This window comes from Trichechus manatus, unplaced genomic scaffold, assembly GCF_000243295.1.
Source record: "Trichechus manatus latirostris isolate Lorelei unplaced genomic scaffold, TriManLat1.0 scaffold00049, whole genome shotgun sequence".
Classification (NCBI taxonomy): domain Eukaryota; kingdom Metazoa; phylum Chordata; class Mammalia; order Sirenia; family Trichechidae; genus Trichechus; species Trichechus manatus.
In genome coordinates this window covers 2,742,219-2,770,054 of record NW_004443985.1, presented here as the reverse complement: position 1 = coordinate 2,770,054, position 27,836 = coordinate 2,742,219, and the positions used below count along the sequence as shown (strand labels likewise).

General features: G+C 39.5%; 1 protein-coding gene across 5 annotated transcripts in view; it reads left to right on the top strand.

The window, feature by feature from the left end:
• The window catches only part of GOLGA4 (golgin A4), a 127,821-nt gene extending 100,337 nt beyond the window's left edge, over positions 1 to 27,484 (top strand). The window contains exons 22-25 of one of the 5 annotated variants that reach the window (XM_023732226.1): positions 12,941 to 13,044; positions 17,732 to 17,818; positions 24,281 to 24,344; positions 26,188 to 27,484. In XM_023732226.1, coding sequence (XP_023587994.1) covers positions 12,941 to 13,044; positions 17,732 to 17,818; positions 24,281 to 24,310 — 221 coding nt within the window. In that variant the 3' untranslated portion in view covers positions 24,311 to 24,344; positions 26,188 to 27,484. Of the gene's footprint in view, positions 1 to 12,940; positions 13,045 to 17,731; positions 17,819 to 24,280; positions 24,345 to 26,187 lie in introns of those variants that run through there. The other 4 variants (XM_012555832.1, XM_023732227.1, XM_023732228.1 and 1 more) reach the window with 4 other exon arrangements.
• The last annotated feature ends 352 nt before the right edge of the window (positions 27,485 to 27,836 follow it).

Genomic DNA, 27,836 nt, shown 5'->3' with positions numbered 1-27,836 from the left:
CAGCTCCTAACCCTCTCTTACAAGGCAGACATTTTTTACTAGTTAATCTGTACAGTTACTAATTTTAAATCAGGATTTAAGAAGAAAGTAATTTCATAGAATTCTTGTATTCAAGGTGGGGATAAATGAATTGGAAATATTTTTCTCCTGATTTAAATAGCATATGCCAGTTACAGAGGGTTTTAAGGATGGGCTGAGTTTCACTGCCTCAGTGCCTTAAGAATGGTTTTATTTTTCTAAGTGTTTTGTAACGCTTCCTGCTTCTCTTGGGAGGCATGAGGGCATCCATCAAAGCCTTTTAGCCTTCTTTTGTGTTTTTAAAAGCTTTTCCTTATTAGGAAATAACATAAAATACTGTAGAAATCCTAATTAAATTAAAAAGGGCTTGCCTTGGATGCTTTCCAAGCCTGTCTTTAAAAAAGAAGAGAAAACCAGCTTGGAAGTTTCCTGTCCCTCACTGTAGAGAAGACTTGCTGCAGAGACCCCTCCCCACACTGTCAGCTGTGTGTGATTCTCAGCCCGTGACCATGCTGGCCCAGTGCTGACAGCACATGGGGAGTAGGGGATCCTTGCTGTTAGTTTCAGCTTCAGGACTTCCTGCATACTTTCCTTTTTCCCCCTCAGTTTTAAATAGTAAAATGAACACATATGTACAGTGTATTTACTAGCCAGCACACATACAATACGAAGTGCCAGGCACTGTTCTAAATGTTTTTTGTATGTCAGCTCGTTTAATCCTCTCAGCACCCAAGCAGTTGGGTTTCATGTGGGCACACTAACCCCTCCCCTGTGCTACCCTTTCAAAGAGCACAGAACACGAGCCCCTGAGCACCAGGCACACGGGGTAAGAAACGGCGCTTCCCATGCTTCAGAAGCCCCTCTGTACACCCCCACAATAACACCTTCCTCCCTCCCGTCGCGCTGGCTTTCTGGGTCTTTGTAGGGTTTTTCTGACTTTATGTTGGCCATTCTCTTGTACTTCTTTGCCATTTACCACCTGGGCATCTGTTTCCAAACAACATTTTGTTTAGATTTTGCTTGTTTTTGGACTGTATGTGGTACAGTCATAGTATAAGTATTCTTGTACTGTTTGCTTTTTTTGCTTAATATAAGGTTTGTGGAATTCATCATGTTGTATGGAGCTGTGGTTCACTCGTTTCCATTGTATTGTGTACAGATTTTGTACACTGTTACACGTCTCCTGGTACACATGTGAAAGATTTTCTCCAGAGCAGACAGCTAAGAGTGGAATTGTGCTTCACAGAGTACATGTTCTGTACGTATTCTTTACTCGGTCAAGCCGCGCTGCTTTCCGTATTGTTTTTGTACTCCACTCCGACCAGCGGTGGGTGAGCGTTCTCATCACTTTGGCTCCTTCCTAGTGCTGGATATACTAAGGTCTTTAATGTTTTGCTGATCTGAATGGTGTGTAGTGAGAGCTCATTGGCATTGTGATTTTAATGGTATTTTTCTTATTAGTAATCAGATCATCTTTTTTATTTGCTTGTTCATTCATTCATCTTCGGTATGGTTTTCTTCTTTTGTGAAGAGCCTGTCCATACTTTTCACCTCTTAGTAGATTAGGTTATCTGTCATTTTCTTATTGATTTGTGCGAGTTCTTAAATTCTGGGTACTAATCCATGTCAGTTATGTGTGATACGAAGATCTTCTACTAGTTGGTGTCTTTCTACTCTGTTAATGATGTCTTCCTTTCAAACTCATTTCATACAGTTTTTGAATTTGTAGAAAAATAGCGAGAACAGTATAATGAATTCATGTGTTCAAATCACCCAACTTCAACAATTATTATCTTTGTTTTTTTATTGTGCTTTAAGTGAAAGTTTACAATTCAGGTTAGTCTCTCATACAAAAATTTAAACACACATTGTTATGTGATCCTAGTTGCTCTCCCTGTGATGTGACAGCACACTCCTCCTTTCCACCCCTGATTTCCCGTATCCATTCAACCAGCTCCTGTCCCTTTTTGCCTTCTCATCTCACCACTGGCCAGGAGCTGCCTGTTTAGTCTCGTGTATCTACTTGAGCTAAGAAGCACTCTCTTCATGAGTATCATTTTATATCGTATAGTCCAGTCTAATCTTTGTCTGAAGAGTTGGCTTCAGGAATGGTTTCAGTTCTGGGCTAATGGAGAGTCTGGGGGCCATGTCTTCTGGGGTCCCTCCAGTCTTAGTCAGACCATTATGTCTGGTCTTTTTCCTAGAATTTGAGTTCTGCACCCTTCTTTTCTCCTGCTCCATCAGGGACTCTCTGTTGTGTTCCCTGTCAGGGCGATCATTGGTGGTAGCCAGACACCATCTAGTTCTTCTGGTCTCAGGCTGATGCAGTCTCTGGTTTATGTGGCCCTTTCTGTCTCTTGGGCTAATACTTTCCTTGTGTCTTTGGTGTTCTTCATTCTCCTTTGCTCCAGGTGGTCCCAACCAATAGATGGCTGCTTCGCTGGCTTTTAAGACCCCAGATGCCACTCACCAAAATGGGATGCAGAACATTTTCTTAATAAACTTTGTTATGCCAGTTGACTTAGATGTCCCCTGAAACCATGGACCCCAGACCCCCACCCCTGCTACTCTGTCCCTCGGAGTATTTGGTTGTATTCAGAAAACTTCTTAGCTTTTGGTTTTGTCCAGTTGTGCTGGCTTCCCCTGTATTGTGTGTTGTCCTTCCCTTTACCTGAGATAATTCTTATCTACTATCTAGCCAACTTCAGCAGTTATTAAGGCATATCTAGTCTTGTTTCATCTGTTCTACGACCTTTTCTATCCTTGCTCCATCAGATGATTTTAAAGTAAATGCTAGGTTTCTAATCTTATTTCATATGTAAATGTTTCAGTATATACCTCTGAGAAGGACTCTTTGAAAATAACCACAGCACCACTATACCTAAAAATAATAATAATAATAATAATTCCTTGATATCAAATGTCCAGTCTTCATTCAGACTTACAAGTGGTCTTGTAAATGTTTTCTGGTGGTGGTTTAACAGTTGGTGTGTTTGAAGTAGGAGCCAAACAGCGTCTGCACATTACATTTGATTGAGAAACCACTTAAGTCTCTTTTAAGCTCTAGTTTCCTCTTTCTCTGTCTTTTTTCTTGTCATATATTTGTTGAGGAAACCAAGTTGCTTGTCCTGTAGATTTTACCACACTCTGCATTTTTCTGTGGATTCCATCTCCGTGGTGTCTTTTAACTTGTTCCTCTATCCTGTGTTTTTCCTGTAAACCAGTAGTTAGAACTAGGGGCTTGATCAGAGTTAGGTTTGAGTTATTGACAAGAGTACTTCATAAAGGGTGCCGTGTACTTCCTGTTGCCTCCATCAAAAGACGCATAATGTTGTCGTAATTCTGTCACTCAGTCCAGGTGTTGTTAGTCTTGGTGACTCTTGGACTGGGTGTATTATTTCGTTAGGAATTCTGCAGTGGTGATAGTCAAATTCTGTCACTTCTTGTGCATATATCAGCCAGAATTCTTCTATAAACAGAAACTTTCCCATGTTACCTATTTGGTTACCTGGTGGTACAGCTGCTACAGGAAAAGCAGGTTAAATGCTTGATCTGTGTCTTTACTTACCAGTTTTCAGAATAATGAATTGTATCTGAAATATCCTGGCATCCCCCAGAGAAGACCAGTGAAAAATGTTGGGGTTTTTTGTTTTGTTTTCATATGTTTGGAATTAGTCTGGTCTTAGGGTTTTAACATATTTCTTTTGCTTCCCTCCATTGCTGGAATTTCCTTGTTGATGGTCAGATTGTTCCTCTTTGACTCATTGGATCCCTTTTAGATCGGCTCCTCTGTCTCTTTAACGTGATCCTTGATACTTCCTGCCTTCTGGTATCACAAGATGTTTCCAAGACAATGCATAACGAGTTCCTACCCATGTTTCGACTTTAATTTTATATTTATGTCTCTTTGCTCTTAAGCTAAAAATCTTAGTTCCTAGCAATATTGACATAATGACTTATTTGTAATTATATATGTATGCCATGTATGTGTGTGTATGTGTATGTATCTATGTATACACACATATTATCATATGTGCTATTTTTCTGAAACTGTTGCATATGTATGTATATGTAGATACACTTGTTTATATGATTATTAACAAATAACTTTAAAAAGTATGATTTCTTTTAATTCTTTTGTCTTTTAGGATATGTGTTCATTAGGGATGTGTTTACTATGTTTAAAAGTAATTTGAATTAATACTTCTCTTTGTAGTTTAGTTGGCGGTTGGATATACCATTAAATGTTTATCTCACTTTCAGTTTTTATAAGTTGCTTTTTCCTGTTTGGACTTAGTTTTGTTTTATAATAATTTACATGGCTCTAAAGTCAGAACTGTAAAGCAAGTTGTTTTTCTGAGAAATCTAATTTCCATCATTTTCCCTCCATTCTGTTCCTTCTGTTACATATAACCAATTTTTCTAGTTTTGGGTGTATCCTTCCACTAAAAAAAAAATAAGTAAATATGTTATATACTTATATTTCTTCTCTTTTTAGGTAAAGGTTACACATCTTTTTTTCTCCTCCACTCACTGTGTGTTTTGGAGATCATGCTGTAGCAGAATATAGAGATTTTCCTCAGTGCCTTCTGCCGCTGTCTGGTATTTCAGCACGTGGATATGATGGTTTGTTCGGCCAGCCCCTTATTGATGGTCACAGGTAGTGCTGCGGTGAATAGCTTTGTGCACAGTCGTTTTGTGTTTTTTAACCATGTATCTTTAGGATGCTTCTTTGAGATGGGATTGCTGGATCAAATGGTAAATATATTAGGTAGTTTTGCTGGGTAATGGAAGATTCTCCTCAGCCATGTACCATTTTGCATTCCTAACTGGTAATGTTTGAGAATGCCCACTTCCCTACAGCTTTGCTGACGGTATTCTGTCATCCTTGGATTTTTACCAGCCTAATAGGTGAGAAATCGTATCTCAGCATAGAATTAATCTGCATGTCTTTTGTTACGGGCAAAATTTTTAGAAGCTTTTTATGTGTTAGCGATAGTAACCCTTCACAATAAAGATTGTAAAATTGTTCCCAGTTTGCTCCCTGTCTTTCCTCTTTGTCGTGGTTGTGCAGGTCTTAGAAAATGAGCTGTGGTAGTGTTTTGTCTCTTTTTGTTCTTCATTTCCGATTTCGTAGAACTTAGCAGGGAAGCCATTGGAATCTAGACTGTTTTTTTTTTTGTGGAAAGATGTTTTATTTTAGATTCAGTTTCTATCACCTTTTTAATTTTGTTTGTGTTTTTTTTTAACTTTTTTTTTTAATTTTGGGTTTTGTATAGTCGGTTAATATCAGTCTTTTCTCTGATTGCTTTTGGAGTGTGAGTTACAGTTTGGAAAGGTTTTTTACATTCCTGGGTTATGGAGGAATTCACCCTGTTTTCTTCTAGTACTTATGGTTTAATATTTTTGCATTTGAATATCTGATACATTTGGAATTTCTCCTGGTGCACAGAATGAGGGTGGGTCTGACTTTGTTTTTTCCTGTGGTTCTCCAGTTCTTCCAATACCACTTATTTAAAAGTCTGTCTTTTCTCCAGATATTCAAGACCCTGATTTAGAGTGAATTTTGAGGAACAGACCTTCTTAATTTTAACAGAGTCATATTAATCATTATTTTCCTTTGTGGTTTGTACAATTTTTTGTCTTTTTAATGAAATTCTCCTCTATCCTCAGGACCATAGAAATATTCTCCTGAATTTTCTTAAAATTTTTAAATATACTTTTCACAATTCAATCTTGTATTCACCTAGAATTGATATCTGTGTTTGGTATAACATAGGGGTTCAGTTTCATTTTTTACTATTAAGATAGCCAGTTGCCTAAGTACATTTTATTGAAAAGCCCATGCTTTCTCCTCTGATCTTCAGTACTGTCTCCGTCATATATCAAGTGTTCATATTTTTGAGGGTCTGTTTCTGGAACCTCTAGTCTGTTCCATTGATCAGTTTGTCTGTGCCTATTCTAATACCTCACTGTCTTGTCTTAGGCTTCTCTAGAGAAACAGAACCAGTGGGATGTGTGTGTGTGTGTGCGTACACACAGAGAAAGAGAGAGAGAGAGATTTACTTCAAGGGATTGGCTCAAGTGATTGAGGGGGCAAGTCCAAAATCTGTAGGTATGGTGGCAGGCTGGAGATTTCTGCAGCCCTGCATCCTAAGATCCATAGGTCCGGTGACAAAAAGAGTTCACAGTGAAGAGAGAGAGCGAGTTCTGCCAAAATATCTATTTATAGTCTTGAGGCAGAGCACACTCTAAGGAAACTCCTTTTTCAACTGACTGATTAATTCGTTAGATTACATTATGGAACAGTAACTACACTAGAGCTTGGCCAAATCACTGGGAACCGTAACCTAGCCGGCTTGACACATACAGTTAACCATCACACTGTCTTAAACTTATTATGACTTCATAAGAAGCCTTTATGTCTGATGGGGCAAAGCCTCCTACTTTGGTTTCCTTCGAGAATGTTTGGCTCTTCTTAGCTCTTTGAAAGTCGGCACACATTTTAAGATCAGCTTGTTAGGTTACACACGCGCTCATGCACACCCCTGGGAGGATTTTGAGTAGGATTGCATTGAATTTATAGAAAAATTGCAGAGAATTGGCATCTATATAGTATCAAGTCTCCAGTCTATAATCGTGATACATCTTCAGCATTTACTTAGTTCTTCTTTAATTTCTGTCAGTGAGTAGTCAGCTTGTACCTCTTTTGTTACATTTATTCTTAGATGTAATTGCAAATGTAAAAATTGCTTTTTATTTTTATTTTCAAATTAAATAAATGGATTTCTAAAAGGCATCCTTGTGCATTTTTTGAAGAAACTCGATGAGTAAGCCTGCTTTAACTTTATAGTTATCTGTAACAGACTTAGTTGATTAAGGTTGTGTTAAATGTAATTAAGTGGATTTTGCAGTTACAAATTTTAGAATTGGGCCCAGATGAAGTTGGTATTAAAAATGCTGAATAATACCCACATGAAGTTATTTGGAAAGACTCCTATGAAGAGGCACTGGGTAGACAATTTGGCAAGCATCTTTATTTGAACAATAACTAATTTCCACTCTAATTGCTTAAAACCCAAAGTAAGAACCAAAAGAAGTGGAAAAAGTTATTTCATATAAGTCGGAATCAACCTGATGGCAACGGTTTTTATTTTTTTTATTTGGGAGAAGGCAAGGAGAGATGCTTGCATTGGAAAACAGTATTAATTGCTTTTCTGGGTACATGGGTTATAAAATAAGTACATAAGTTATTTTCTGAAAAGTGAAAAACATCATAAACTCTTGCAGTTTGTGTAGACCTAGGGCCATAAAACATACATATAGACTGATATTTTTTGAAGAGGAAATAATGATAATACATGTAGGCATACACACACATATGTATCATTTAGGCTTTTTAGAACTCTATACTGCAAAGTGTGGTTTGAGTGAGTTGGGTGTTCTGAAACTACCAACTTTAAAAAAATGAAATATTGGAAATATATGTAATGTAAATCTGAAGTAGGAAGACTAGTAAACACCAAAGAACCCCCATCTAGAACATGGCCAATGTCTTTGAGGCTTCTTGTGCCACTCTTTTTTTTATTTTTTTTAATTGTGGTGAAAATACACTTGACAAAATATTCGCCAGTTCAACAATTTCTACATGTATAATTCAGGGACATTGATTACATTCTTAATGTTGTGCAACCATTATCGCTGTCCTTTTCCAAATTATTCCAGCACCGTTAACATAAACTCAGTGCCCCCTAAGCAAAAACTCCTCCTTACCCCCTTTCTCTCACTTCTGATAACATCCCACTCCGGGTACGTTTGCCTATTTCGCATAATCAAGATCATACAGTATTTGTCCTTTTATGACTGACTGACTTTGCCCAGTGTCATGTTTTCAAGGTTTATCCAGTCTCCTTTGGAGAAATGTCTATTCAGGTCCTTGACCCATTTGTAATTGGGTTATTTGTCTTTCTGTTATTGAGTTTTAAGAGTTCTTTATATGTACAAGTCTCTTGAGATACAGTTGATCTTCATTATTGACAGTTCCATACTTATGACTTTACCTGCTCACTCAGATTTATTTGTGACCCCAAAATTGGTACTCTCAGTGCATTTGTGGTCATTTGTGGATGTGCTGTAAGGGCAAATACAGATTAGAAGAAAGGAAAAAGAGTGAGAGAGAGTCAATTCTTCCTGCTGAAAAAAGAGGAAGAACTTTCCCCCCTCCCTTTTCTTAGAGCATTTACTTTAGAAAACTTGTACGTTCGTTCCCTGCCTCTCTGAAATGTATGCAAATCTTTTTAAAGGCTGAATTGCCTCTTGCCAGTTTTACAACCCAGGAATGTGTCCACCAGGACCTGGAAGCCATCTTTCTGAAATGTAATCAGTCAAGGAAGATAGCACTCCTACCTCCCGGGTTCCTGGGAGGATAAGTGCCTAACTTGAGTGGCAAACTTACCTCTGGTCATAAAGACAGGAGAAGTTGATCTTTTTCTTTGGATACATGCCATCAGCAAATACAGGTAGCTATATCAGTTATCAGGTGAATTGAGGTGGTTCAGTGGTAGAATTCTTGCCGTCCATGTGGAAGACCCAGGTTCTTGTCCCGGCCGTGTACCTCATGCACAGCCACCACCTGGCTGTCCGTGGAGGCTTGCGTGTTGCTGTGATGCTAACAGGTTTCAGCAGAGCTTCCAGACTAAGACAGACTAGGAAAAAAACTATCTACTTCCGAAAATCAGCCAGTGAAAACCCTATGTGGATCACAGTGGTCCAGTCCCATTGTCCATGGGGTCACCATGAGTCAGGGGCTGACTTGATGGCAGCAGACAACAACATGTGTTACAAATGGTGCTGCCAAGTCCTACTTTAGGGCTAGTCACCGTGTATCTTAAGAGCATATATGAAATGGGTTGCGTCTGCTTGGCTATATAAAAGGATAAAATTCCTTTCTGTGTTTACAATCTCTTCAGCGGATCGCCTGTGATGTACATCGTCTGATTTAATGCTTATTCAGTAATAAAACTGTTTTTGTGCTCTTCTACTTTTGTGGAGAGTCTGGGTTGGTGGAAGATTTTGTTTTTGATTATGCTTCCACATCAACGTGCAGAGTGGCAGAAAATTGGAGTCACTTGACACGCACGTCCCCAGCTGAAGTTGAACACGGTGACACCACCCTGCCTGCTTGCCTCAGTTTTCATATTGTAAACAGGTGTCCTTTTCACGGTCTGTTTAGTTCCACATTTGTCACTTTTTTGTGCTTTTTTTTGGTGGCTTTATGGTTTAAAATGACCCTCAGGTGTAGTGCTGAAGTGCTGTACAGTGTCCGGAAGCACAGGAAGGCTGTGATGTACCTTACGAAGAACATTCGTGAGTTAGATAAGCTTCACTCAGGCATGAGTTACAGTGCTGCTGGCTGTGAGTACACTGTTAATAAAACAATAATGTATATTGAATAAGGTGCCTTTAAACCAAAGCACACGTAAAACAAAGTTATGGGTCGATTAGTGGAACCTAACCGTGGATTTCTCCTAGAGTTCAGTATTCACTAGTGCGGTGTTTGTGGCAACTTTATAGAACATTGCTGTTGTTAGGTGCCATCAAATCCGTTCCGACTCATAGCGACCCTCTGTACAACAAAAGGAAACACTGCCTGGTCCTGCATCATCCTCACAGTTGTTTCTGTGTTTGAGCCCGTTGTTGCAGCCACTGTGTTAGTCCATCCCATCGAGGGTCTTCCTCTTTTTCGCTGACCCTTTACTTTACAAAGCAGGATGTCCTTCTCCAGTAGGGACTGGTCCCTCCTGATAACATGTCCAAAGTATGTGAGATGAAGTCTTGCCCTTCTTGCTTCTAAGGAGCATTCTGGCTGTGCTTCTTCCAAGGTAGACTTGTTCATTCTTCTGGCAGTCCATGGTATATTCAGTCATCTCTGCCAACACCAAAGTTCAAAGGCATCAGTTCTTCTTCATCTTCCTTATTCACTGCCTAGCTTTCGTGTGCATATGAGGCAACTGAAAATACCATAGCTTGTGTCAAGCACAGCTTTGAACATAACTACCGTGAACAAAGAGAATCGACTGTATGTGGTTTGCGAATATTTTCTCCCATTCTGTCTTTCTGGATTGTGTCCTTTGAAGCACACAAGCTTTTAACTTTTATGAAGTCCAGTTTTTTTTCTTCGTTGTTTGTGCTGTTGATGTCATATCTAAGAAACCATCGCCTAACCCAAGGTCATGAAGATTTACACCTATGTTTTCTTCAAAGGGGTTTATAGTTTGAGCTTTTCCATTTAGGTCTTCGATCCGTTTTGAGTTAATTTTTATGTATAGTGTGATGTGTGTGAATATCCAGTTGTCCCAACACCATTTGTTGAAAAGACTATTTTTTCTGTATCGAATTGTCTTGGCATCGTTGTTGAAAATCAGTCTATAATTGTATAAGTTTATTTTTGGACTTTCAGTTATTTTCGATTGATCTGTATGTCTATCCTTATGCTAGTACCACACTGTCTTGATTACTGTGGCTTTGTAGTAAGTTTTGAAATCAGCAAGTGTGACTACTCCAACTTTGTTCTTCTTTTTCAAGAATGTCTTGGCTATTCTGGGTCCCTTGAATTTCCATTATGAATTTTAGGATCATCTTGTCAATTTCTGGAAGGAAACCAGGTGGGATTTTGATAGAGATTGTGCTGAGTCTGTAGATTCAATTCAATATTAAGTCTTAACGATATTAAGAGTATTAATTCTTCCATCTTAACAGTATTAAGTCTTCCTATCTATGAATGCGGGATGTCTTTCGATTTATTTAGATCCTCAATTTCTTTCAACAGTGTTTGGTAGTTTTCAGTTTGCATTTCTTAAGTTTTGCATTTATTTTGTTCAACTTATTCCTGAGTATTCTTTTTGCGGCTATTGTAAATTGAAGTTTTTTCTTAATTTCATTTTGAGATTGCTTCTTGCAGTTGAATTTTGTGTATTGATCTTGTGTCCTGTAATCTTGCTGAACTCATTTATCAGTTCTAGTAGTTTTCTAGTGGTTTCTTAGGATTTTCTTTGTACAAGGTCATGTCATCTACGAATAGAGATAGTTCTACTGTCATTTATTCTTTAGACGTTTCAAACTTCATTTATATTTTGCGTGCGATAATTCCAATATCGGAATCTTTTAGGGGCATAAATCTGTTTATTGTTTATGCTGATTCTTGTTCATGGTGAATCATTCCCTGTTGTGTGGTAATTTTTATTGTGTGAGCTCGTTCATCTACATATAAGCTGTAGTAGGTAACCTGGAGGGTCCTAGATGGAGGTTTTGTCAGAAAGGATTTGTGTTTGCTTCTATTCAATTGCAGAGGTACAGCCAGCTTTCAATAATCTAACTTATTTCTTAGTTTTAGAATTTTTTTGTTTGAAAAAATATTGTAACTTTGAACGCTGCCCCTAAGAGCCAGTCTGTGGTCGCATATTCTCAGGGTGGACTTCTTTTTTCACATGGAGCAGAGACAGAGACAGGTTTCCCGAGTTCTCTCTCAGGCGACAGAGTCCCTGCTTTCAATCAGAGCCTGTGTTTCAGCTCCCCCACTTTGCAGGAGAACGCCCAGTTCTTGGGTTCTGAACAAAAGCTCTCAGTGTGGGCTCTTTACCTCCTGAGCACTCCCACGTTCCCATCTGCCTTTGCACTACTTCTGTGGCTCCAGTTTTCTCTGCTTCCTGCCCCTTGAGGGATTCCCTCTGACCTTACGAGGTTTTTAGGCAGCATCTAGATGCTTCATGGCCTCAGAGGCCTTTGCAGAATCCCTGGTATGCCATACTGCTGGGGGTGGATGCAAGGGTAGACTTTACATAATGCATCGTTATGAATTTATTTCGGTTAAAGTTTGACAAAGTATGACTCCACATATCTGAACTGTATTTATTCTTTACTTTTAGATTGAGATAGAGCTTGAATAACAGAGGAACTAGACCTTTTGGGACAATTTTTATAATATGTTGAATCAAAATATTTTAAAACCACTATAATGGCATTCATATTTTATGTACTTTAAGTTTGTCTATCCTGTGTTTCCAGACAGGTTTGAAAACCTGATTTAAACTAAGTGCTTTTAGATTTGGAACACTAGAAAAACTATAGAATACTATTCTAAGATGCTAAACCCTTAATAAAATAGAGAAGATTTGTGATTTTAGCCGTTGTGGAATATCCGAAGCCAATCAGATAACACGTAGGAGAGAAATGCCAATTTTACGGAATCTTTGTGTCCCCTGGTACCCTGTTGTTGGTTGCCATCGAGTCAGCCCCCAAGTCATGGTGTCCCTGCGCACAGAGGGAGAACACATCACCGTGTCCTGTGCTATCCCCACGGTCATTTGCAGACCGAACCATTGTGATCCATAGGTTTTTCAGTGGCTGATTTTCAGAAGTATATTGCCAGGCCTTTCTTCCTAGTTCATCTTAGTCTAATGTTCTCCTGAAACCTGTTCAGCATCATAGCAACACGCAAGCCACCCATGACAGACCGTTGGTGGCTGTGTATGACGTGCATTGGCTGGGAATCGAACCCTGGTCTTCCTCATGGAAGGCGAGAATTCTGCCAGTGAACCACCACTGTTGCGCCTAAGTAAAGCCTTTGAAAATGGTTGGACCGAAAAGAAAAGAGAGAAGAAAAAAAAGAAGGTGGAAAATCTGAGAAATAAAATTGTTATAATAATTCTTGTTTTCTAAGAAAAAAATACCAATTAGAATGTTTCGTGTGTCTGTAGTGTGGTATATGACAATATGATGTAATCTGATAATAGAGTATAATTTAATGTGAAGTCACTACAGAGGAAAGTCTCTGTTTCATTGATTGCTTTTATTAGTTTGTTTTCTAAGTAATCAGTAGTTTGTCTGGTTGTGTCTTTACAATTTGATCTTTTTTATTTGACAGGTGGCAATTTGTATCATACAGATGTCTCCCTCTTTGGAGAACCTACCGAATTTGAGTATTTGCGAAACGTGCTTTTTGAGTATATGATGGGTCGTGAGACTAAGGTATAAAATCATGTCGGGTGATTTGGCATGTGGCCTAACCTGATCGGGAATATGTCCCACTGTAATACACGTGTTGATACCATATGGTTATTATTTACATGTCCATGGTGGGCAGTAGGTAATTATGTTACTGCTCTCTGTCCACAAATGTGAATTGGCAGATCTTACTTATATTTGTTGCATTTATAAAATATTAATTTAAAAAATGTTGTTGGATGATGCTAAATGCTAAAATTTTAAATTTCATTAACTTAAGAATAGTTTAGGAAGCATGTGGTTACTTTTGGTTTTTGACTTCAGATCTGAAAGTTAGGAGAAGAGAGTTCCTTTACAAGGAGGCTGTAGGATCAGGTGGAGAGGATTGGAAATGGTCATAATTAAGAATGGCCACTTAGGAAGATCTAGAAATACGTTACGTTAATCACTGTAAACAAAAAAAAAATCATCCCTTCATATAGGGAATATTGATCATTTTTAAATTAGCACACCGTGTAAGTAATTTTACTTGGCGAATTGGTTTTCTAGAATGTTACATTTATCATAAGGTCTGAGTGTAGGAGATTGTCTGACCCTTATTTGTATTCCTTGCAGTGTTTTTTAAAATAGCCGTATACGTACTGGGTATATGGGAATTGAATTGAATTGAATATTTTGAATTGAATTGAGTGCATTTAGGGAAATTCTTGAGTCATTCCTCAAGCAAAATTTTTCATTTAAAGCAATTTCTGTTTTTGACAAGTTTTCAACTTCTTACCTTCATGATATCTTACCTTGGCTGTGAATGGGATAAAGAACTTTCTATTCTTGGAAGCAATTAGTGTTTTAAAGTTGGGCGTGTGGCTGCAACTGATTCATAGGGTGATTAGCCAGGTCACGGATTGATTTAGCAAGTATATTTAAAGCCTAAAAAGTACAGGCCTGAGAAAATATCTTCGAAGAGTGATTATGAACTTATAGGTTGGGGATTCAGCTAAATACCCAGAATTACGGGGCTAGAAATAATACGAATCCCTAACATCTGTAGAAATCATATTCCATTGCATCAGTTAGTTTACAGATTAAAGTAATAGCTAGTATGACTGTGAACATGGGTCACAGGGTGGAATTCACAGTAATTCAATGTCTTTTTTTTTCCTTCTTAAAGATCTTTTTTTTTTTTTTTTAATTCAAAAGATATCTAAAACTAATTTCCTCCTTATCTTTTTACAACAAAAGTTAGTATTCTCTTATTCTGTCCTATTGGACAGCAGCATAGATTTGAGATGGGGTAGATAGTTTAAAGTTACCTTGTGTTTGCAGTGGGGAGAAAGTCGTATCTTTAGAAAAGAAAAAGCCTCTCAGAACGTTGGCTACCTTGGCTCATTATTGAATCTAAAGCTGCGTTCCCAGTGCTGTTGCTTAAGAAACTATTTCACCTTTTTTTTGATCTGTGAAATGAACCTGCCTCAACCTGTTTCTTCTGGAGGTTGTGAACTTGTGTGGGATGAGATCTATACAGGGTTTGAGTACCTTGAAGAGAGACCCAGCAAAAATGTAAGACACGTTCTGGGGTGGTGGCAGTTCAGCCAGGTCTAAGCTTGTGCTTTCTGAGCCCTAAGGTTAATTTTAGGGTGCAGCTTTGTACCCCAGGGCACAGGCAGCCCCACCTAATACCTCGCTGAGAATCCATGTTGAGGAGGAGTACTCCCTCTCTGGTCTTTATCTTCCACATTCGCTGTACTCTTCTGTCTGCTAAAAGTGAAGAGTAGTCTATCATTCTGCCATTGCATTTTACAGGCAAATATTGAAAATTGGTGTCAGTGTTCAGTTTAATTTATCGCACATTTATTCAGCACTTAACTACATGTGGCCCTTTGTTGATCGCCATGATTGCTAGAAAGACGAAACTCGACACCATCCCTAACATCCAGGAGTTTACCATATAGTAAGCACTGTTCTCAGCTAACCATGTGTTGCAGAATTAGGGGGCTGTAAAAGAGGTACAGAGTCCTCTTATTTACTTGTGGGACGGTCAGGGAGCACATCATAGAGAAGATGGTGTGTGTGCGCACCGGGCTTTAAAGGAGGGAATAGATTTTGATAGATGAGCTCAGATAGGAGGGGTAGCCCAGGCAGAAGGTTTGGTTTAAGGCAGAAAATTGAGTGCGGGTTTTTGGAATTACAAGTAGTATGGTTCAAATATACATTGGGCCTGTGAGGTGGAAGTGACGCCATGTAGGGCGACTCAGAATGTGGAGGACCCCAAATGCTTTCAGAGTTTGAACTATGGCCCTCGAAATGTTTGAGCAGGAGTTGACAAGATCAGAGCTGTTTTCAGACATACCTTTTGCTTTTGTTTTGCCCACTTCCAACACATGAGCAAAGAATTTGAAGTGGAGACCAGGTTGTGTTAGGGTGAGCCAGAGTATGTTGTGGTCTTTGTGCTTTGATCACCATCTGCAGCTGTTTCTCGTCTGGCAGGATCCGTGTGTCATCCCACCTGTGTGTGTGTCTGCTTTTGCACACGGTGTCCTTACTTGTGAGGCAGATGACTTTTTTTAAGAAGACTACATATAGGACACACATTCTTACAGTGTGCTGTTGAGTGAGTTCCCTGCCTTTCTTGAGTCCCTGTACTTTCTTCCTCATAGGTGTTGATCCTCCCTACTGTTATCGTTACTGACACTCAGCCTGTTCTCCTTTTCAGTAAAACGTGTTTCCCATCCTAAGCTTTATTGAAGAGCCCTCTCCTTAAGGAAAACCTAGTAGGAAAGGTTACTTCCAAGCCAGGTGGCTCATTTGAACATTCGGTGCTCCCCAGGGCCTGAGGATATTGTTCATAGAGTAGACAGAGCCTGGGTTTCTCCATTAAAAGTGTTTTCGGACAAGCCAGGGAAGAGCTTTAAGTCTTTACTGGGTAATCAGCTGCAAATTCTGGATGGCTGATGAATTTAGAGATGGTTTTACCATTTAACGTTGTCTAGAAGTGTGAAGAGACCACTAGCTACAGTTCTTTTTTTTTCCCCAGACATGCTTGTGCATGCATGTATATGTGGTTTCATAGTCAACAGAAATGGACTTTTGGATACTTTGAACTTCATAAGCTATTGAGATTAGAGAAATGTTCCTTATAATTGCAAACCCCTGGATTTTAGATTTTTGGTACTTCCTAAAAATAATCTTTATAGATAGTTTACTAGAAACTATTTAAAATTGGTTCAGGGTTAATTAAAAAAATAAATACTGAAATAGTTTACAAGATCAGATGTGTTGTGCCATTTCATGCCACATATATGTGTGGCGTCTAGACTTCAGTTTAACACAAGATTCTCTCCTATCTGGGCAATAATATTTAAAGGATGAGGGTTCCTGTAAAATACCTTTGGAATTCTCCAGGAACTAAGTTGTTTTCAGTGGTGTTTTTCTGATCATGAAAATGGCAGGGGCAGAGATGAAAGGAAGAAGTGGGCTGGAACTAAACTCTTGCTGTGTGTGGAGCGTGTGGTTGAGGAGCAACGTTAGTTGATCCATTAGTTGAAATAAGTACTAGAAATATGTAAAGTACCTTGCGTAGGCTTAGCACATAATAGGAATTTTTAAAACATTAGTTTTTTTTCTTCCCGGAAATAATTATATATTTTTTTTCTAATGATGTTGAGTTTCCAAAAATTGTGGTTGACTCCATTATGTCGTCTTTTTCTTGATGACCTACCCCAAGTCCCCAGGTGCTGCCCTGCCCACCTACACACACACACACACACACACACACACACACACACACACACACACACACACACACACACACACACAGAGAGAGAGAGAGAACTGTGTAACCATGAACAAAGAATGGTAGAGTCAGTCCTCTGGGCTACCCTCCCATCAGATGTAGTAACCCCCAGGAGAGCACTGCCCCCCGATTTTGTATGTAAGCACTGAACTTGTTATCCTACTTATTTCATAAGCGATATCTTCTTTCCTCTCTGTCTTCCTCAAAACATCTCATCTTGATACAAAATAGGGAGTTTTCAGCCTTTGAGGAGAATTTTCCACGCACTTATGGGGACAGTCTGACTTACGGTATATTTATTTAGATCTGCACAGTGTATGATCTTGTTTTGCAAGCCACCATGTGTAATGTTTTGATTCATCATGTTTTCTACCACACAAAACATCTTGTGTTTATTTAAAATGTAATTTGTATTTCTATCAGGCTGATGTTCTGCATGTTGGCGAATACCTACTGAGCATGTTCCTGTTCATGCAGTAGCCGTGTTTATGAGATATATGATGTGACTTACTTGAGAGGAACTTGGGGCTACCTAATTCTGATTATTTAGAGCATGTATTTTGGCAACGCATCACTTATTAGATAGATTTCTACAAATAAAAGGCCTTATAAAATGAATGAAGCGTAAAGTTTCATCTTAATAAGACAAAGGGCCTAGTGCATTAGAACTTCATATAGCTTCATGCTATTGTAATTGCATCTTTTAAAAATGATATCAACCCAGACATTGTGAGGAGTCCTTTCAAATTGAAATTCTGGTGTTGGCTGCTATTTCCTTGACTAATACCTTCACATCATACTTCTTTGGTCGTGGCTTCCATTGAGAGCACTAAAGAATTCCACCAGCAGACCATGCCAGAAGGGGCTGAGGCTTCACCTGCGTCACTGTCCCGTGGTGATCATCTCTCATTTTTCTTGTAGACCATGGCAAAGGTTATAACCAGTGTACTCAAGTTTCCTGATGACCAGACTCAGAAAATTTTAGAGAGAGAAGATGCTCGGCTCACGGTAAGTTTTCAAAGTAGGCTTCAGATAGAAGACTTTATCTCATCTGTTTACACTCTGGCTCATCCATTCACAAAGACTGAGTTGGCAAAACAGACAAAAAATTTTTTTAAAATCTTGATTATATCATAGCCTGAGAAATGGAAGTGAATTTGCATTAAGAAAGCTTAGTCAAGGGCAAATGTGAATGGGTACCCTCAGGGGAAAGAACTAACTTATTTAATAGCATATATGAGGTTGACTCCCATATATGCCCTATGAGATTTCCAGAACTTGGGGCTGTTTCTGCTAAGTATGGGAAAGGCATTTGTTCTGGTAGACCCAATAATAATTTCTTAAGCCGAATTGTATCATGAGTTAGATGTTTTATGGATTATAATTTCTTACTCCACTTCAAGTGATTTCTAAGTAGAATAATTCTTGATGAAAGAATTTAGGCATTTTTGAACTTTGACATTTTTAGAAATGATAACTGAATTATTAAAAACTGTTTGTGTACAGTCAGCTATAATTGAAAAACGAAACACACACAAAATTCCCAGGGCTGACGTTTTGCCCTGGGCCATTCATTCAGTGACAAGATCCACTTTAATCTGAGTGTGAACCCTGTGAAGTTTGTGCCTTTACCCGACTTCTCTCTGGTGCCTTTTCTGGTCTTGGTGGTAGCCTGCAGCACCTTCAGCACCCTCCCCCCAATTTCTGTACCTCTTTTGTGATCCTAGTGCTGCTTCTCCGTTCTCTGTACTCACCAAAGCCAGCTGGGGTCTTCCCCTCACTGGTGGGTTAGCCTGTGGATCTCCAGTAACAGAGATTAAGACATTAAGTAATTACCTCCCAGAACATTTCATTTCATTTCTGACAGACTGTGTTTTTTCAAAAAGTTCAAAGCTCCCTCTGTGTAGTGTGCACACATCTTTGTTCTGGTTCTGACCCCGGGAACTGAACCAGATACTTGGAGATGGCCCAGATGAAAGGCTTCCCCTTCAGGCTAAATATCCCCAGTACTTAGCCGTTTATGAAGTTGCTGCATACGGTCAGTCCTGAAGAGATCCCAACGCCTCAGGCACCTTCTGACATCCCCTTCTGAGCATCCCCTAAGTTCATCACAGCATCCTTGATCTTTGTCTCAGTACTCCACTGTATATTGTATTGTATAAAACCCTTTGCTGTCGAGTCAATTCAGACTCATAGCGACCCCACAGGACAGAGTAGAGCTGCCCCATAGAGTTTCCAAGGAGTGGCTGGTGTCTTCAAACTGCCAACCTTTTAGTTAGCAGCCGAGCTCTTAACCACTGCGCCACCAGGGCTCTACTGTATACTGATTGTATATTTTCCAGGACAATTGCAATTATTTTGGTTAGCATTTAATTCCTTCTTTTTAAATTTTAAATCTCAGTTTATGGTAAGAGGTGTATAACAAAAAGCGTGCCATTTTTCCGTGTATAGTTCAGTGACATTGTGTTCATCATGTGCTACCATCACCACTGTCCATTTCCAGCATCTCGTTGTTGCTTGTAAAGCACCTCTTCCTGGAATCCAGTGGCCTGAGACACATTGCTTTACCTCTGTATCGTTGTTTCTGGTTATATATATTTTTTTGATAAAGAAATGTATCACTGTGACATACACCGTTCATCAATAGAGAGAATTGCTTTAAATTATAGTGAAGATCCAATTTTATAGGCGTGTAGTCACTGGGAGTAGAATTTGTCCTCTTCAGTGAGTAAGACAACTTTGTGAAAAACAGAAATTTTCAGTGCAGTTTACGCCTGTGGATACTATTCTGCCGTTATGGTCCAGTTTAAGAAAATATTTTTAAATGCTAGAAAACAGCTTTTTTGTATGTATGCATGCATGTATGTATGCATGTATGTATCCACGTAGGTACGCATACACGCATGTCTGTCCATTCTCCTGTGCCCTCTTTATCATCTTGATGTTGGAGCGTGGCACACTCTCCTCTTGCTGTTGTGCTGCGTTTGATCAGGACGTACTCTACACTGCAGACTCCTCCTGACTCACTACCCTGGCAAACGTGATAGAAAACACTCCCCTAGCCCCTTACACGCACAGCCTTAGGTTGGTTTGCTTTGAAGGCACCAAATGGAATTGTAAATGTAAATTATGAGACATGTAAAAACCTTTCACAGCAGACTTTTTTTTTTAAGTTTAACTTAAAAAAAAAAAACTTTGGAAAACATAAGACTCTTTATTGCTGAATAAAGTAGTATTCATTCTACATAAGGATAAAATGGTGGCTGACTGATCCTTAACTGAAATAATTCTTCCATATCCTAGAAGTTGACCCGCCCAGAAAGTCCCATTCTTTCCACTAGTCATTAAAGCAAAGTCTCATCCATCATTATTTTTTGCTTAATGAATGAGTCCATTCAGTAATCACCTGCTCTTTTAGTTGTTATGGAGAATATAGGAAAATAGAAGACATGTTGTTAACCTTGTGGAACCTTTCATTTATTTGGGAAAAATAACATCCATTCACTCATACATGGATGAAAGATATGCCTAAGTAATATAATTCCAATAATACAGATAGATACTTTGGAAATACGAAATAGGTTCTAAGGAGTGTGAAGTGGAGGAGGCCCCGAAATGCAAGAGGACACATAAATCCATTTGAGCTGCTTTTTCTCGAGCCAAGAAGATCCTTGGTGAGAGTGACGGCGATTGTTTCCGTATGTGATGGAGCGTTAACCTCACTGAAGCTAGAGCCACATTTGCCTTCGAATTTCTGTCATTCATCAAATGAGCAGTAAGAGTCACTGTCTTTGAACAAGTCTCCTCAAGAAATGTCATACTCCTGCCCAGTGAGCCAGAACTCATTAGAATAAAACACTGACTTCTCTTTTTCTAACAGAAAGTATGCACAATAAAATTTATGGAAAACAAAGCTCCAGAATTTATTAACTAATCATGTAAACACTATTTAGGCACGCCAGCTTTAAAGGTATGTTCCAGGTGGATCTTTTCTATCATTTGTTGTAAATGTGCATCCACAATTTCTCTTCCATTAAAATCAGCAACCTTGGGTGTTTTTTTATTTTACCTCTGGAGGATGGCATAAAAGCCAAAACAAACCCCAGATGCACTGGGGAGCTGCCTCCCCATCTGTCAGCACTTGGCCTGTGTGAGAGGGAGCGTGGATCTCAGTTTGTACTGGCAGTCTGCAGCCCCCTAGTGCTGCCCTTGTTGAGCAGTTATGCTCGGAGGGATACCTTCTAAAAGCTTTGCCTTATGACCCTGAGGATTGTACATTGGCTTTGTGGCATTGATCACAAGCTTCCCATGGCTGCTGGTAGGGATTTTTCAGTCTGTCTGCATTTTATTGTACCTTCCCTTGCCCAGAGAGTTTGATCCTCCTTGGTTGAAAACTCCCCTTGAAGAATAGAGCAGTTATTACTTTAAGTGTTTTCAGGAGTCCCTGGTGACGCCGATGGCTTAAGCGCCTGACTACTAGCTGAAAGGTTGGCAGTTTGAACTCACCTAGAGGTGCCTCGAGAGACAGGCCTGTTAGTCTCCTTCTGAGATGTCACTGCCTTGAAAATCTTGGGAGCAGTTCTCCTCTGTCACAGCTAACAATATCAACAGTTTAATCTCAAGACTGTATTTCTTAGATGAGAAACAGTTACCTATCAAGTAAGACTAAATTATAATATAGTTAAAGTCTGGTTTATTTGGGGGTTATGGTGTGTAGAGAAAGAGTCTTGGTGGTGCATTGGTTAAGTGCTCGGCACTAACCGAAAGGTTGGCAGTTTGAACCCACCAGCCACTTCCCGGGAGAAGGATGTGGAAGTCTGCTTCCATAAAGATTACAGCCTTGGAATCCCCATGAGGACAGTTCTGCCTTGTCCTGTAGGGTCATTATGAGTCAGAGTCGACTCTACGGCAATGGGTTTGGTTTTGGTTTGGTGTGTAGAGAAGGCATCCTGGTCCTTCATTGACATGAGTCTCTGTTTCTTTGCTTGTGGGATGTGAATATACTAACGTTAACTTGTTGAGATTGTTGTAGAACCAGAGGACAGCGCCTGCGCCAGGCTTTTGTGGTAATGGTAGGGGGGATGGTGGTAAAACTTAGCCGTAGTGAAGTAGTGAAGTGTAGAACTAGTCTTCCCTGGAGAATGAGACTTGGAAAGTGAGCTCATAATTAATGTGTGTAAGGTAAAACGTTGAAGGCCTCAGTAGGACAGTCACGTCATTTTGTAGGAATGACACCAGCTCTAAACACCTGCGTCTCCAGGTCCCGCACCACCAGAGCCAGCCAGCCACCTACAGCATTGCCGGGGGGAGACCTAGATCTCAGTAGCTCAGCATACCTGTTCGACCTGGAGCAAATCTTTGTCATCTTTCTGGGCCTCATTGGTAAAATGAGGGTGTTGGATTATACTATCCCTAAGGTTTATTTCTCTTTGTAGTATTCAATTAACTGTAAAATTAAAAAAAAAAAAAAAAAAGTTTAGATTTGTTTCACGTGGGGACAAATTTGCACTATATAGAGGAAGCAGAATTTAAAACAAACTCAGGTGCCAAATGGTGTGGCTTCGTCCTCCTCCCTGGAGCAGGCTTCTCCTTCCCATCGGTTTTCAGCTGGTTGTGCCGGATAGTTGCACCCGTGATGGTTTGGGTAGCGCAGACAGCCACAGCAGACGGCCACAGTGGATCGTGTCTCAAGGCTAATCTTCTGTTGCCTTTGTTTCCGACTGATCTTGATCAGTCTCTGCCCTAGACTGTTGTTGTGGGCTGCCAAGTCGATTCCCACTCGTAGCGACCCTGTAGGACAGAGGAGACCTGCCCATAGGGTTTCCACGGAGCGGCTGGGGGGTTCCAACTGTCGACCTTTTAGTCAGCAGCCGAGCTCTTAACCACTGCGCAACCAGGGCTTTGCCCTAGACTAGTCCTGTATTTAGGTTACCTTTTACTCACTTTTCTCCTTTTGGTTGGAGTTTTGATAAACTCCTCAGAACTTTCAGTATTGTTAGGTACAGAAGTTTTCCAGTCCAGCGTGAGGCTTACCTTTCTCTATCCGTGGGCTCAGTAGATGCATGCAAGGTGGATTCAGGAAACAAATGCAAATAAAGCTGATGCATGGTGAGAAATACTGCCGCATGTAAAACACATATTTTGTTATCTTGAGAGGGAAGTATGTAGCATGTGATCATCGCAGAACACACCACAAACAATTCAGAGAGATACTCTGCAGAAAGGGAGTCCTCCGTGATCTCAGGCCTCCAGTCTGTGTCCACCAGGCTGAGATAACCTCTGTAAACAGCTTGGGGGATATCTTCAGGTTTCTCAACTTGATAAGTACGTATTTATAATTATTTCTCTATCACTTCATTATTTTATGGGAGTGAGACTATACAGTGCGTACTACCCAACAGACTGCTTATTTCACTTAATCCGTTTTTGTATTATTTTGCCTCATTTCACCCATTGATCTACCTCCTTCTTCTTCGTGGCTGAGTGTGGGTCTGACCGCGTGGGCAGCCTACGGCTCAGTTAACCAGTTTTCCGTTCATGGGCACTTAGGTGGTTCTCAGCTTCCCAGCCCTCCCAAGCGCAGAGACAGGAGCGTCCGTGTGCGTCTGGTACCTCCTGCAAAAAGCTTTCTTACAGGATGGTAGCCTGTTGTGTGTGTTGCAAGTATTTTTTTCCAGTTTGTCTTTTGATTTTGCTGCTTTTTACTAACTTCACATTAAATACAAAAGATACATGCGCCTTCTGAGGTTGATCACATTACCCAAGTACAGGCTCAAGTTTCATAAACAAGCCCTGTTTTTGCGGTTTTAAAGCAAACCGTTAAGCGAATTGATGATTTTGGATTGTGACCGTCTCACACTAGGACAGAGTTTGTGTAAGAAGGTTACTGCAGTGAGAACTAGGAGATCAGCTTCGTTTGCAGTGACATTTCTGGTTGGGTCGCTATTCCTGAAACCATTCCCGGCATGCAGTTGGGTTGTAAGACAGTTATTCAGTGATAAAATGGAAACACGTAGGAGTGAGAATTCAGCATATAGACATGCTTCATTTCAAATTCATCAGCATTTTCCCAGCAACTTTTGATGGTAAATTCAGATTGTGAAAATCAAATTTTAAAGTGAATTTTAAGGGAATTATGAAAGAAATACTTTTATAAAGCAAATAATCACTGCCTAAATCACCTAGTATATAAATACCTACTTAAAGTGTGAAGTGCATCTTTAATCATGTTTAAATTTTTAAATTAAAGTTGCAAATAAAGTCTAAGGTGCACAGTGTTACATTTCCTTAGGATGGCCAGGTGTATCCCATGTTCCTTATAGTGTGCCTAGACTTCCTTGGTATGGGAAGATTTGAGAGAAGTTTAAGTACGGTCTGTTTATTCGTATGAACCTAATATACACATATAATCTGTGTTACATTAAGTCTTAAAACTAACCCAGTAAGCTTTTTTTCTTCCTGGCTTTGTAGTTTACTTCACCTCGCAGTGGTCTCTTCTGAGTAAACCGTCAGTCTGTGCTTAGTTAGCATGTGGGTGAGTGAAGAATAATGTCTTGTGTCTTTTGTTCAAAAATCAACTTTATTGCATGATATTAACCATTTTGCTACAATTGTTTTGCTCTTTTGCTTAATTAACATTTGATTATGCTATGGGTTAATAGAAATATTTTCTGTTAATTCTGACACATTGATTTTGATTTTCTGTTAATTCTGATATATAGCTTAATGATCACCAATAACATTTATATAATTGTAGGGGACTTTAGTTCTTTAAAGAGTAGTCAAAAGTTTCAGAATTGCTCCTTGAAATCTTGTTAAAGGTCCAGAGAAGTACTGCATATTTTGTATTTTTTTTCTTAATTTTCCAAGAATATAGTCTTTGAAATTAATAAACATGTGCAAGAGAGAAATAAAAAATAATTTTCTAGATAAAAGAGAAGTGATGTATTTCACAAATTCATAATAAAAATACCATGACGCCTAGTTAGAGTCAAGGCTGGCCTGAAATAATGAAAACTATTAAGGTTGCTTCAAAAATAAGTACAGTTTTCATACTTCCTGTGGAGGTACAGTTTAAGCCAAGGTACCCCACTTATCCACAGGAAACACTTCAGCAGCTGTCCGTAACTGAACGTGGCGATTTCTAATTAACATCTGCTGACAGACAAATGGAAGCGATCACACAGTTGACTGTCTTCACCTTTTAAACACTCTTCCCTCTTACCTCCCTCTCTTTCTCTTATCTGTCGTCTTCAAAATATTCCAGTTTTCCGAATAATGCTTTCATATTTTTTAAAAACTCAGGATCCACTTGAAGCTCACACATTGCATTTAGGTGACATGTCGTTGTTGGTCCTCCTTAGACTACACAGCTCTCTCAGCCCTTTCCATGACACTGACAGCCTGCAGCCTTACCGGGTCACGGCCCCGACGGCCCGCGGCCTTACTGGGTCACGGCCCCGACGGCCCGCGCGCGGCCTTACTGGGTCACGCACAAACTTCATTTCCCGCAGTGGCTCAAGCTGAGCTTCCAAAGCAGGAACCGACAAAGGAATTTAAAAGTAACACAAGATCTGTTTCTTATCTTTAGATTTCTAGACCCAGCGTGATTGTTGAACTAGTTTTATAAATAATATACTATGAGAATGCATCACGAGTAATGGATTATGTTGTTCATTTACAAATTGAGAAGACATTAAAATCTTGTCTCTTTCCATTCAATGTGTATGGAAAGTTTGTCTCTATTATTTAATATTATTTGGTAGTTTAGTTGTATGGCATTTTAAAGTTCATACTGGGTCCGCTGAACTACCGGCCTTTAGCATTTTAATGTGAGAAGCCTCATTAGGAAGGTTTTGACTTCGTTCCTGATAGCATTTTATGTTTGTTAATTTCAGATGAGGCTTAGCTTTTTTCACCAAATACTGTTCGTGTTTTGCTGCAGTGCCCATCATTCAGGGAGAATTGCGATATGTAGAAAAATCAACACGTTACAGGAACGAGCTCCTTTTCCTCTTGAAATCCAGTCTGAAGAGCTGCGTCCTTATGAGAGTCTGTCAAGTTAGCGTCATGACTCCTGCGGTTCTTTCTTAGGACCTGGCCGCACTCACAGTCTAGGAAAGGCTGCAGGGTCCACATTGCCTTTAAAATCCCTTTTTCCTGAATTGCTGACTGTAGGTCAGTTTGAATCATTGTAAGAACATTGATTTTTAGAAGATTCCTTTAGGATTCAATATTTAGAATGCTTCTACTTCTTTACTGTAATCCGTAGATCATAAAATAGAAGTTTATTTTCCCTTGAAAAAAACAAATATCCCAAAACATTAACTTTCAAAAAAGTTTTCTTTTTAAATTCTCTTTTCCTTTTTCTTTTTCAGTCATGGCTCCGATCTTCATCTTGAAGAAATGGGGAGAGTGACGTTGGGCAAGCCTGCTGCTTGGAAGACTGTCAACATTTGTAATTCTTTGAAAATGAAGCTGTTATTCAGGGCCTCTCATGTAGCCCAAAGACCAAGAGTAATCTGACGTTGGCTCAGACTGCCTTTAAAGTAGATTATGTCAGTGGAGAAACGGTGACAGTTTTTTTCTTTCGTCTTCAGTTTTCTGTTGGGAGGAGTTTTATGTTGTTGAAAAGATATTTTTAAAGACTTAACCTGATTTATGAGCTCACTTAGTCTCCCTTCTTCTGTTCTTTTTGTCCCTCTTTGTAGAGAACTGCTTGCCCTTTCCTATTTATTTTTAAGGTGATTTTTTAAAAAGACTTGTGCAATACATTTTGAGGTGAAACTTACGGCTTTTTTCTGATAAATTAGAGCATTGAATCGACTATTTTATCCAGGTTGATTTGTTGAGTATTTGCTAAAGACTAGCTCTTTAGGCTCTGACATGATCAATCCAAATGGCGGCACCTCATTGTTTACTTAGCTTTCTTACTTACACTTTTCAGAGGAGAAAATACTACTGTAAGTTGTAAATAGTACATGATTGTATTGTATGCAGATCTGTGACTGTGGACAATGTCATCTCCAAGGAACAGATAAATAAAGTTTATTTACTAGATAAAATTTGCTTGTTGTGCTTCTTCCTGAGTTGAAATTTATTTCAGAATATGGTCAGGAATCTGTGTTCTCGCTCCATGAGTAGAGCGACGCATGTTTGTCAGGAGAGCCAGATGCTGAGCATTTGGAAGAATTTTTCTCTGTGCTGAATTAGTATGACCAAATTAGAAAACATATGGAAATAAGGATGTGGTGGTATCTGTTTTAGCTTCCTGCCATCTTGGGGTTGCCTTCACTCTCTGGAGTAGACAGATGGTACTTTGAGTGTTTTTAAACTCAGTGAGAGAAATTTCTGGACACCAAGAGATAGGAACTTTCAAAGTGTTTCACATACCTTTTATTTTCTAGGAAACACAGTTCTCAAATAATACCTGGGTATCATCTAACCTCTACCTCAAGGTGGAATCTCAATTATCCAGGTAAGTTGGCAAAACTTATCCCACTGAAAGGTTTCTGACAACAGACATGATTTCTTACCCTTTTTTATATCTTTTTCTAGAGTAGAAATTGTTAACTGTTAGTGAAATCCCCGTATAACTTCCTACAATTTCTTACTAACTCGGTTATGGAAACAAGCATATGAAAAAGAGCAGGGGTCAGCAGCCTTTTTTTCGTAAGGGGCCAGATACTAAATGTCTTTGCCCTTACAGGCCACGCAGCCTCTGTGGCAGCCTCTGCTGCAGCCTCTCGGCTCTGTTATTATAGTGTGAAGGCAGCAGCCGTAGATAACTCAGCAGTGAATTCACACGCCTGTGTTCCAGGAAAACTTTACTTACAAGAAGAGGTGGTGGGCCAGATTGGGCTTGAAAGCTGTAGTGTGCCAACCCCTGAAAAGAAAAGCAGCTGGGTTTTAAACATGGAGGTGGGGGATGGACAACTGTCAGTTAATACACAGGGTTATTACTCATTTTTCCTGGTTGCAGGCATGCAACCTCTTTCAGAAAAGGGTGCAGCAAATGCAGCTTACC